The following is a 13,733-nucleotide window of genomic DNA, read 5'->3' as shown; positions in this document are numbered from 1 at the left end:
TCAAAACAAAAAATAAAAAAAAATGAGTAGACACTTGCTTCTAAGATGATCTTCTAAGATAAAATCTAAGCATACCTTTATCATTATTGCAATTACTACTTCTGATTTTATATATCTTCTATATTTTAGGTATATAGGGTTGCTGTGGCCTATTTATATTTTTTTGGGTGAATAACCACGTGCATTTCAATTTTATACTTTACCGCTTGATACTTTTTTTTACATAATACACTATATAAGTGTATATATCTTTATGTTAAATGCATAGTTTGTTCATAATTAATATAGTAATTGGAACCGAATAATTTATATGGGTATTAAAACATTTTAAGATTTCAAATTGACAGCAGGAAAAACTATTATCAGTAATAATATACCTATATGCATGTACACTTAAATATATAGGTATAACTTATATAGATATAAACACTTATATGTATATACACTTATATATTTACGCTTACATATAAACACTCATATATATCTTAAGAAAGATATGCTGGAAGATATACTTTTATAAAATTATCTTAATAACTTATTATCGGAATTCAACGGAGCTCTAATTTTAGTGGATAATTTAAATGATCACACTATTGAGTAAAAGTGCTTTACACACTTACTCTTGTTTGATCAAGCAAAGAAAAAAAAAGAATAGACTTATAGAAGTCGTATTATCAGATTCTTATAGAATTTTCCTCAAATAAAATTGCTATAATGGACTTAATTTTACTATTTAATTACTAAATTTACCATATTCTGTATAATCATATATAGAAATGGTTTTAATTTAAAAATTAAAATAAGCAGATTTAGTTATAAACAAACTTCTTATATAAATGAAAGCTACCCATAGCCATTCTACTAATCCTCATTGAGAAAAATTTCTAAAATTAAATAAGGAAAACAAATGCTAATACTAATGCTAACCGAAGCTATGTGTCTGTCTCTTTGTAAGTACATAATTCAAGATTATAGTGTCTTCGTAGATACACACAATAATGTTGATTAAATTCAGTGCCTTCATGCATACTTCTAATTCAAACACAAGCAACTCTAAACGAGCTGAAGACATAAAAATTGAAATGTGTCTATGCCCGCACGCACCTAATGGGATTACTGAGTATTAAAGGAAATTATAGCCCAGAAGACTATAGCATTAGAAAAGCTATGAATAGGCTTAGCATAAAGACAAATAAATATGCGTGTAGAAAAGTGCTAGTATTCCTCATGCGAGTACAAGTTAACAAGTTAGCAAGAAAAGATGCTTTTCTAACTAATCTAATTAAAATGTGCTTGCTATGCAACTCAAAACAAGTAAAGCTCAAATGCTTCGAAAAAAAAAAGAAAATTGTTTGCCACATCACAACAATTGATTGCAATTATTGAAAAAATGTTTTAAATTCAGCAAATATTTTCTGGTTTGAACTGTAGATTGTCAAACTTGCCATTTGCAACAATTGTGTGAAATCGCGTACAAGAAGTTAACTACGTAAGTGAAATTCAGCACATATTGACAGATAAAAAAACACTTTAAAATATGATTACCAGGAATTTGCGCAATAGTAAAGGTTAATTTCGTGTTGGCAGCAATTTGTGAAAACCTATGGTAGCCCGGGTAGCCAGATAACCCGAGATAAATTATTTCCATTTAAATTATAAATATATATAATAAATATTTTATATGTATATAGTTAAGTATATCTATTCTGTTTAGTTTGGCCTGCATTTGACTGTTTACCAATAAAAAAAAAAGTATCTACAGTAAAAGAAATATTAAAAGTATATTTTCCCAAAGTAATGGAAACCGAACAACCTTCACAAATAATGCTTCTTTCTATCATCATGCGGCATAATTGCATTACGTGAAGAGTCAACGAAAGTAACAAGTCAGAGAAAGATTGTTGTAGCTTCCTACGTAAAACCAAAAACAAAAAAAAACAAAAAACATTTTAATGAAAACTCAACAATAAAAAATAACAATAAAAGCACTGTCAATATCAGCCAACACCGAGCACTGCAAGAAAATAACTTACTCCGCACAAACAGTATGAAAACGAAAAAAAAAACAACGAAAATTATAAATTGACGCAAATTTATCTTAACCACGTTTGTGACGTCTAGATAATGTATCCATAAGCACTTGTTAGCAGTTAATGCCGCAATGACGGCACTACAATAGCATCAAAACGAATCCAAATCATATTTTGCACGAATTTGCATAAATTTAAAATCAAAATCCTAACTGAAAAAAATTAAACCATTAAAAGCTATCAGCATTGAATTCGTATATAAAAAATAAAGCCGCGGGTCCCACTGGCAATGCATATCATTACCAACAAATACTATATCTTGGACGTTGCCAAACAAACAAGACGCTTTAGCGAAACACCTTCTCATGCGCCTTTCTAAAATTCCACAAGAAATTGGAATATCGTAAATGTATGCGCCAAACCGTCTCCTCAATGCAATTAAATGAAATAATTAAAATTATATCTTATTTTGACCAAAAGTTCCCCCACCGACATTTGACATTGTCAGGCATTTACCAATTTATTTCAAATGCTTCAAGTGGCACAGATACTTTGCATTTTCGTGGCAGATACCCCGCAGAGCGGAACATTTAAGAAACACATGCCAATTATGAGGTTTGTTTAACACATAATTGATAATTGAGCAATTTCATAATCAAATTATGGATGCTCAAAAATCATGAGAACTATGTTAGTCAGGTGCTATAAAAGTAAAAAACAAAAAATTTCAACCTTAGATCTACAAAACTAGACATTAAGTACGAAATATTATGCAAAAGAAGAAAAATGACTACACTTTCTCCAGCTTTACTCCGTTGCTTAGTAATTTTCAAAATATTTCAAGAATTTTATAATAATGTGTAACTAATGTAGTTAAGGTTTGTAAAAGAAAATTTGTAAAAATAATAGAAACCTTCTAACCTGAAATTAATTCAAATATTAATTCAAATAATTCTAACCTGCGTTTTAAATATATCCAGATTATCAAAACCTCGAAAATTATTTGAGTTGAGAAAAGAAGATATGATATGAGATATCGCTCATTTATTATAATAAATAATGTAATAAAAATCAAAATTTTTAATTAATTTTTAATAAAGACATTGTTTTATTATCTTAAAATCAAACTTTAATTCTAATACTATGTTCAGACACCTTAATTTCGCAAAATCTTAATTTCATCTCCATTTCAGCAAAATTAAGTGGTTTTTTCCATACAAAATTCAGTTTTAAGGTTAGAACGAAATTAAAAAAAATTCCCTTAATTTTATTGAAACGAATGCTGAAATTAAGGAACATTTCAAATAAAACTGTGCATAAGATAAATTTTAAGCAAAAGATAAAGTTGAGATAACAGAAAAGTGACATTTTTTTAAAATAAATGTCGATCAGAGTAGACTTTAATAAAACCGGGAAAATATTTTCAAAGTAGTGCAAATTTTTAAATTTAAATATAGAGAAAAAACTGTAACTGTTATTAATTTCAAATAGAGTGAAAAATAATAATTCACATACCTGTAATCTACTACAGCTAATACAACTATTGCATGCCATCCTTTATAGTTACAATAATCAACTTATAAAATATCTCAGATACAAATGGTGTTTGGATTATGTAAATTTTAACATTCGATTTATAAACAGAAAACATATGAATTCCTTAATTTGGGGCCGTATGAACATTTTCGAAATTAACTTAATTTCATTTTTACGAAATTAAGAAAATTTGGCTGTCTGAACATAGTAAGTATAAATGAATATTTTGTAATTTAAATCTTAAAAACTAAATATAATGCGATTAGCATGCAAAAATGGTAAAAAGAAATTACTATAATTCAATAATCGAAATTTAATAAATTAGAATATTACTAATAATATCAAAATAACATCAGGGCTTTTTCATTTAATTTAAAATTCATTGAGCCAGAAAGGAATTGTTCCGAGACAGCCAAAGATAATGATATAATTTCGTTCTATACTTTTGACAATACGTACGTAATACAATATTAAATATCAGAATTTTAAATCGTTAAGGATGTGTAACTTTCTAAGATACTAAGAAAGTTATAAGTTATTTAGGTAAATAATTTATTTTATACCTGATAAGAACCAGATTTATTTTATAATAAAATTATAAATCAAGAGTTAGATTCCGATTTAATTTTTTTTTATCTTAATATGCTTAGTGCGTCACTCTTCTTAGGTAAATTACAGTTAATCAATTTAATAGGGGAGTTCGACTATTTTTTCTCTGTAAAAGTGATTTCTACACTTTTCGTTTCAATAACTTGAAAGCGCTATTTTACAACCCAATTTTTAAAAAGAACCAAATCAACAGAGCAACTAAATCTCTAAATCAAAATCTAAAATCATTGTATACTCGTATTTTGAAAATTTCAACAATAACCGCAAAAAAAACAACCACATAAATAAATATAATAGATAGAACTACATAGACTAACCGTTGTGCTACATATGAATAGAGAAGTTTGTGCGAAATATATTTTGAAAATTCCTCAGGGACCTCAAGATTGATCCCATCAAAAAATACATAAAGGATAGAGCCCTGAAATTATTTGCGAAATGTGACAGACTTACTAACACCGCGTTATCAAATCTTAAAATGGTTACAGGCTCCTCGGGGAGATATGCAGATCTGAGGTCAATTATTGCTTAGTCTGAGGAAGTGATAAACAATAATCCAGTCAAGGCGCACAGAGGGGTTTTGTACAAACCTCGCAGTTAATAGAGAGTAAAAGTGCTCAGGTGCACTGACTCAACTCAACTAGCCTCAACATATATATTTTGAAAAAGATATTGTTTCATTTTATATTGGAGACCCTCACGCCAAGCTTTATAAAGAGATTGAGTGACATCTAAGAGTACAGCAGAGTATTATTTTTAGTTTAGAAAAGAAGTGCAGATTTCTTTTACAAGCTGCTGACGTTTCTCAATAACCGTTTTTAAAAGCCAAATTAGTGATTTATTGCCGTTTATTATGGATATAATGTTAGACCGCAGCATTACCTCAAAATTTTCAATAACTAAAGCAAAAAGCTAAGAGGTCTCTCGAATATTAAAAGAGTTGTATTATATCCTGCAATTCGGAATTATATTTATACTCGATACTTTGCCATGCTTTTGAAAAAAGCAAGAACAAAATGCTTAAGATATTAAGAGATAAGACAGTTAATAACTGTATCGTTTTGCTTATTATTTTAACATGTTGTAGCACCCTATTTGGATTTGAGTCTAGGTGGTCTACGTCATCTAAATGTAATATGCATAAATTGAGATTAGAATTTCAAATAGCAACATATTGGCATTGCTTAATACATCTATTATTAAATTTGCTGCTCCTGTATATCATTAGAATTTATTTCTGAGATTTTAGTTTAGTACAAGCATATGATTTCATATTTATTTTTTAGAATAAAAATTATCATATTTGAATCCAATTCAATAACTTTATTTAAAATGCAATAAAAATATTCCATATATTTTCTTGACATACCACTAAAGCTATTAAAATAATATAAGCTGTGCATTTTACGATTTATTAGTAATATAAGTACAGATACACAAAGATACACTTTAATGATCGCTTTTAAGGAAACATATTATATTAAAAAATATATATAAAAAATCAGTATCCTTAGCAGGAAATAATTAACTACTCGTATAGATATATTATCTTTGTTCTTGGAGTTTAATGTGGTGTGATTGTGCTGATGACCTAAATAAAAAAAAAAAACTAAAATTGATAAAAAGTAAACTGAATCAATTAATTACTCTACAAAGCTCTTTTTAACATAAAAGTATCTAAATTTTCATTAATTAGTTACTAAATTTAACACTTATATGGTACAAAATAACCACTTTTACTAAATATCTTTACTTAGTAAAGATACTTTCAGAAAACATTAATATTTATAAAATTGTTTTGAGTTCCATTCACTAATAGCCACAAATATTCACTGACCGGAAACAATACGTTGTCTCATTTTGCTTAAATACCAAAATATATCTTTATTGAAACATTCTACAGAAGATGTTAAGTACATTTTTGTTTGTTGTCGGTTTGTTGGATGCTAAAGTGTTTAATTGTTATTGTTTAAGTACAATTATATTGACTTTCGCTGCATCAAAATATCGGTTTACCTTTGGAGTGTTTCCGAGCTTGTATCTTTCTTTCAACAACGAAAATCTTTTTAATATCGTTTATTGTTTTTGGTTAAGAAAACTTAACGGAGCGATGAACATAGATCAGATTGCTGCAACTTACATATTAAATAAAAAAAAGTGAATTGAAATGATCACAGCGTCATTATATGAAGCAACTGAGTGGGCAACAGTTGGACTTCAAGCCGCAAAGTACGAGTATCTCGGTCAAGCAAAGAGTCAAGCCAAAGTAGTATTTATATAAATTTATGTAAAAAAAAATACCTTTCACCATTTTATTTGTTTTAAATTTTAAATATAAAGTGTATAATCCGTAACTACATTTATATTAGTATAAATTACTTCCACCATTCCAATCCCTTACCATGACCTGCCTTCTTTTGCTACGACTATATCTACAGCAAGATACAAATTTATTTTTCGACATTTGGTAACAATCTTGTGACATTTCAGACCAAATAAACTGTGAAGCTCTAATATAAACAAGATTTTGATATATCAAACCACAAAAATTTGTTGCGTGGGTGTAAACTGCGATCGTTCTCACGCCTCGTCGTATGATATCCAAAAAAAATAATTTGTAATTGCATATATAATCGTGCAACATATTTACCCAAAGGGAATTTCGGTTCATTTGTGCTATTGTTTGGCATTTTGGAACTGCTGCGCGTATATTGACAAGACTAGACTAGAGATAGACAAAGCTGCTGTAATTGCCCGTTTGGCATATTTGCTTTCAATTTTCACATTAATAAGTTTTGATTGAGCTTATGGTTTTATCTATGGTATACCATAACGATATGTAAGAACACATGCACACATCAGTAAAATTGTGTAATTTAATGGCACTAATGACTAAGGAAACTTATTGGCCTAAGTTTTAAAATTGCATAATGGCTAAGATTGTGTAAGCACACGGCTAGGCTATTCACCTCACGCAAGTTTAGTTAAGATACATACAAAAAAAAAAAATTCATTTGAAGCGAAAAGGTAAGTACTTCAGACATACATGCAATGCTGTGATAAACGTTTAAGGAAGCCAATTGCAGCCTTCAACTTGTACGACAAGTGACAACGCCAAACGTACACTTAAACTGCCACTGAAGTTGCAGTACTATTCGGAGCCAATACAATAATCATGGGAAATCAGTGGCCACAATTACAACTCAAGCACGAACGTTTGCAGATTTGCAGCAAAAACCTAACCGAAGGTGTTTTATTTAACTTCAATGTAAATGTTTACCTTCGGTTAGGTTTGCTTTTGCATTAAAGATCAAGAATGGAAAAGCCATTAAAGGCAATTGGAATGAATCGTACGAAGATAAAAATGTCTACAATAAATACTGAGAAGAATCTATCTATGGTCATCTTTGAGATGCATTTATTCTTGATTTATATGTTCAAATATAAAAATGTTAGAGTTTTTATCTAAATCTTTATGGTGACTATAAAAAACTTAACGTAGATAAAATAGTTTTAGATTTCTTTAAGTTATATTAAAGTTTTTATTTTTAAACTAACATAAATCTTTAAATCTTGAAAAATTTTTAAATTAAAAGCTGAAATTGATTTTAGTATATTTTAAAGTTTTTATACCTTAATATGCTTTGAGGGGTATAATTTCTTCAGTTGATAACGTAAGCAAACATACAAGTAGTATATGTTTAAATTATAATTCAAAATATTTTATTATCTTTGTTGGCTTTCTCCAACAAATGCTAGAACTTTTATAGCAATTAAGCAATGCTATTAATTATAGAAATGTATATAGTATCTAATATTTATGAATAGAAACAGAATTCACTGCAGTTAGCAAAGTATTATAGTGCTTTTATTATACAAAAGTACACCAATGATAAAACTATATATTGGGAACTCATCAAAAGGGATCGTGCAAGGCTTACTGCAGTTCTTTATCCATTGAAAACTATCTTAATATAAAAGTATATAAGAAATTTAAAATTTAAAAACTCATTTTTTTAATTAAATATAATTATTTTTAAAAAAATATGTTTATTTTTTAAATATAATATAATTTATAATTAATAATTAATTTTTTCCTCATTGGTGCATAGGAATCCACGCAGAGAAACTGTGTATTCCTTATAATCCTCACTACTGACGTTATGGAAACCGGCAGGAAAAATAAACCATTAAATACTTTCTCCTTGAATGACCGGCTTTTCGTCCTAAAGAAATAGGTTTTGATGAAGATTTTTCTTTGTCAGCTTATTAGACTACTCATCGGTAAAGCCGAAAGACCTATTAAATAATTTAAATTCGATGGGATGGAGTAAGTTTATATTCTTCTATTTTAAGGGTTCTTGCGGGAAAGGTATAAGTAAAACGGCAAAAAAAGTACTAATTAAGGTACAGGGAAAGTTATCCGATAACCTGCCACTACAACCAACCAATCAACACCCATGAAACTTACTTAAATATATATATAAACTTACTTCGTGCTTCAGTAATATTATGTAAAAATAGTTAAAGGTTTAGGTTATATAGGTTATATGTTATACTAATATAAGATTTAATATATAAGCAGTTTAATATAATTATAAAAATTAATATTTACAACAGATTTATATACTTCTTCTCTACGTTAAAGTTGATTTAATTTATTGATTTTTAAATGGTATTGGATTAATATGAATCTGCTGTGAATAAATTTGCAACCTGCTTTACTCTTCTAGTTCTAGGTCTGTGGCAATAACGGATTAAAACAAAAATTGTAGTTTTAAAGAGTATTTTCAGTAAACTTGCTACGAATGAATAAACAAATATTTTTAAGTTTTTTTTTTGTCGCATGAGACACGTTTTATGATATAAAGAAACTATTAGAAGAGTTCGAATAGTAATGAAAGAACAACAACAAAAGTTTTATTAATTTATTGAAAATCGGCCGACCATACAACGCTGTTTCGAGTATTATTAACAACTCATGGTCAGTAATGATTTGTGATCTAAGAAATACTTTCGGTTTAGACAAATTTCCCCGAAATAACCTTCCTTTCCTCTCAAAAAAGATTTTTTTTAAATCAATCTGTAGAAAAAATATCGAAAAGAAGGTGAATCTGGAAAAGGATGTCTAAGACAAAAATGTGTAATTATCAATGTTTATTAATAGTAATGGTTTATGGATTAAACTTAGGCGTTTATGCAGTGCGACCAGCTTGATCTATTGTGTACTCCTTTGTAGTTAGAAGTTTAGTATATAGAGAAAAGCTCTTTCGGAGGGAGCTTTTGAAAGTCTTCAACTGCTAGTACGTCCGCATCTAGAATATTGTATCTTCTGCATCACAATTGGTGTTCAGGTGTTCCATAGACTCTTCCTCATAACAGCAGAATCTGCAAATACTTGTGCTGGATATACTTATTTTGTGCAGGTGTTTATTACGGGTTAACAAACTGGAATTTGGATTAAACCGAACGCTTATAATAATTTCCATTTATTTATAAAATGATCTACATTATTTTATGAAACGAGATTTCAACATTCACTGCAGCAATGGAAACTACTGATTATATCACTGACATTATAAATAATTGCACCAATAAATATACTACTTTATATTCTTAAATCCATGTAAGAAATAAATTTTTATGAACATTTGGTATATTAAAGCTTACTTACCATCTAGCATATACTTCGAAAGATCCTCTTCGCCCTTCGGTGGTTCTCCCGCAAATACTTCCATTGTTAGTACGTTATATGTTTTATTGAAACACAATTATTTCAACACAATATATTTCTGTACTAATTTGTTTAAGAACTTTATATAATTTTTTATTTTAATATTTATATCCACTTTACAGTAAAGTAAGATTGAAAGTACACTTGCATAAACTTACATTTGCAAGTTGCTTGCAATTAAATATATGCTTTAGTATTTTAATTTCACTCACGTTGAGTAGTATTTAGTACAGCATTTATTTACGAGTTACCGCATAGTTAATATATATTTATTTATCTATTCAAACTTTTTTCACTTGTACCATGAACTATTTGAATGTCACTTAATATTTATTGGCTTCATAGACATTTTGTATAGAACTGGTTTCAAAATTTACATATTACTGACTTTACTATTGATTGTGCGCCACCTTGAAGAGATTTATAAATACAATATTATATATAACGTAATCACATGAATATATATTTCTTATTTCTTTTTTACATTTACTTTAAATGTCTTACGAAATCAATATTGGCCAAAGTCAATATTTTTATTTCCATTAAGTAAAACAAACGGAGAGCAAATTAACAAATGTGAGAAATAAACTTTGTTCCAAAAATTTGCAACAAAAAAAAATTACTATTTAAAAAAAAAAAATATTTAAAAAAAGTATTTTTTTTCTTTATAAAAAATATTATAAAACTCAGTGTATGACTTCATATGTACATATATGCATATTTAATTATGTATATTTACGCATTTCTAAAGTTGTCAGGTTATTGGTTGGAACTGTTATTCTAAAGAACTTATTTGTCATCGAGGCTTAGGCTATGCAAAATAGCAAAGAAAAATAAAGAGATACAAATCGGCATTCTTTTCTTACTTTTGAGTTTCTATTCAATCCACGAATTCGTTTTGCATTCCAATGTGTTAAAAATTAAATTGATATTCAGGAAAAATATATATATGACCATCGCATACATTTCAACAAAAGAACTCTTGATAAAGAGCCGCAGTTAACACAAAGTTACACTTTTTTGTGTGGAGACACACTACATTTTGAGTAGTCGTGTTAAGTAGCAGGGCATAATAATAATTTTAGTCTAATATTTATGACTCTACTTACTTCGTTTTCCAGGGAAATAAATGTAATTTTATTTATAACTTATATTCCTCATTCTAACAATAAACTTAAAAGATAATACCCAAATGATTTTGATCTAATTTGATATCAGATCATATAGTTTTAGTAGTAGGTACTATTTCAATCTGAATGCAGCTTATGTTGTTTTTGTTGTTGTTGTGATTTGAGTTAGTGCTATAGCGCACTTTTACTCTGTTGTGGCTAGGGGGCTTATCCCTGCCCCACTCTAAACTTTAACTATTTATTTTCTAACTGATAACGGACCGTAGAATCAGCATATCTTCCAGTGCGTCCTGAGGTGGACTTAAGATTTGTTAGAGCAGGGTTGGGCAACGTATCAATTTTTGTAAATAATTGTAGGATGCAGCTTATTAAAAATACTATAGAACTCTAAGCCATTGTCGAAATAATTGAAATTAATAAATATATAAACTTTATAAATCATCCAACAAACTAAAGAACAATGTTAAGATTAGCTGAAAGTTGACCAAAAGAACAATGTTATAATTAACTTAAAGTTGGAATAATATGAATCATTCTTAATATCGCCCTATAGTGTATAGTGTATAGTGCCCTATATTGTTTTGAAAAAAGAGACTTTATTAAATCGACTTTAAGTACAATTAATTAAATTAAATAAGAATATTAATGTTTGAAATGAGATTTCTTGATTAAGGGGAGGATACGTTAGAACTACTTGACAACAATCTGGGATACACAGAGGCACATAATCATGCAGTTAAAGATACATCTGATTGAGTTATCGTCATATTGGAGGACATGTGTTTAAATTGTGGACCAATACATGGTCTCATTGTATCATCACTTAATCATTTTTGATCGAGATCGTCTCGATTCAGTATCTAGTTTATGTAAAATTTTTGTTACCCTTGCGAATTGTAGTGACTTTGTTTGGCTTTATCCCTCACATTTTTATTAAATCATATCAATATTTTTCAATTATGCTTGTAAGTCATATTACATATATTGTAAGTAAGTTGTAGTCACATTGAGAGACATATATCTAAATTGTGAACCAGTACGTGGTCTCACAATAATATCAGCTAATCATTTTTGCGAAATCGTTTCGATTCAGTGTTTGGTTTATGGAAAATTTTTGTCACACTTGCGAGTCTTTGCTTTGTTTGGCTTTGTTCTTTACGTTATCATTGAATTATATCAAATTTTTATAATTATGGTTTCGACGATTGGGTATATAGATAACGAGTATTTAGTTTTTTCGAGGAGAAGGAAGTAAAAAGAAGTTAGTAAATTTTTGAATTAAGTCTCATAATAACTTTTTAAGTCTACTTGAACTTTTTATGGAAAACTCAATAATTATTTTCAATTCATTGAAGCCATACACGATAAATCAGAAAATGAGGCAAAAAAATTAAAAATTATAGGGCGCAAAATTAATTTAAATAACTAATTAAATATTATTAATAATTAGTATGTCTAAAGGCAAACTTTGTAATAACTAATTACATATCTCACCTTTAGACGTACTAGTGACTTTAATTTCCTCCAAGTATTTTTTTCAAGATCAAAAGCCGGTTAAGATCAACTGTAGCATGTAAGTAAAATACAATGGTATAGATAATTATGCATTCTTTTTCAAAACATTTATATCTATGTATTTATCAAAAACACATTTTTGAATTGATAAATAATAAAAATTATGCACACGCACAAATCAAACTAACCGTACAAATTATCATGTCAGCCACCTATTTTTCGAAATCTTTTTGACCAAAAGTTACTAATTTATTTATTGATTATAAAAGATATTAAATTTTTACTGCTTAAGATTGACAAAAAAATGTGAGTATAAAGTAACTACGTTAACAAGCCATTCACAAACGTAAATATTGGTAATTTTACTGGTATTGTCCAACGAAAGAGGTGAAAGACCGCCCTAAGCCAAAACTACTGTCGTTGGAAATCGTTTATTTATGCAAAGAAGAGTATGTTTACTTTAGGGCTGATACTATTGGTTCGTTATAGCTTGTTTGTCAATCCATCAAAACATTGACGTTACTATTGAATTCATTAGTGAATACTTTTTTGTAAAAAAAAAAAAAATAGGTGTTACTTATGACATTACAAATTATGGCCCTGCTTTCATTTTAAGTACATGTGTCGTCACAAAAAAAATTTACAATGACAAGCAATGCAAAAAATCAAGTACTTGGCAAATAAATACTTCTACTATTGAAGAGAGTTACATTAGCTAATTTCGCACTAAATTAAAATAAACAATAATTTTGAATAAATTTAGAAAAGTTTTATAATAACTCAATTCTATCGTTAAATAATCTAAATATATTGTATGACTTAAACTTAACAAAATTTACACAGCTTAAAACAATGTAGTAAAAAAATAAAAAGATTATTTATTAGTTATTTAATATATAATGCAGTTAATTATCTATATGTGTATGATTACTTATCTATACAATTATACTGTGTAACTAATACTATATAATTAATTTGTTTTCAAACCTTAAACAAATAATTTATTATATACATAACATACACATATTTAATAACACTACTAGAAGTAATTATCAGAGTTTGTTTCCAAAGCTTAAACATATGATTTTTTTTATATACCCACATATATTTAATAACACTACTAGAAGTAATTATCAGAGTTAAAATTTTATTAATATTAAAAACAGATTTAGTCGAGAA

The 13,733-nt window shown here is 28.0% G+C and overlaps 1 protein-coding gene across 1 annotated transcript in view; it reads right to left on the bottom strand.

The window, feature by feature from the left end:
* LOC119670837 (cerebellar degeneration-related protein 2-like) overlaps nucleotides 1–9,947 on the bottom strand; it is a 73,829-nt gene extending 63,882 nt beyond the window's left edge. Inside the window, exon 1 of the mRNA XM_038081260.1 lies at nucleotides 9,850–9,947. Coding sequence (XP_037937188.1) covers nucleotides 9,850–9,913 — 64 coding nt within the window. The 5' untranslated portion in view covers nucleotides 9,914–9,947. The remainder of the gene's footprint in view (nucleotides 1–9,849) is intronic.
* Between the last annotated feature and the right edge of the window lie 3,786 nt (nucleotides 9,948–13,733).

The sequence above is a fragment of the Teleopsis dalmanni genome, chromosome 1 (genome assembly GCF_002237135.1).
Source record: "Teleopsis dalmanni isolate 2A chromosome 1, ASM223713v2, whole genome shotgun sequence".
Taxonomy (NCBI): Eukaryota; Metazoa; Arthropoda; class Insecta; order Diptera; family Diopsidae; genus Teleopsis; species Teleopsis dalmanni.
The sequence above is the reverse complement of the archived record's forward strand: the minus strand, read 5'-3'. Positions and strand labels throughout refer to the sequence as shown.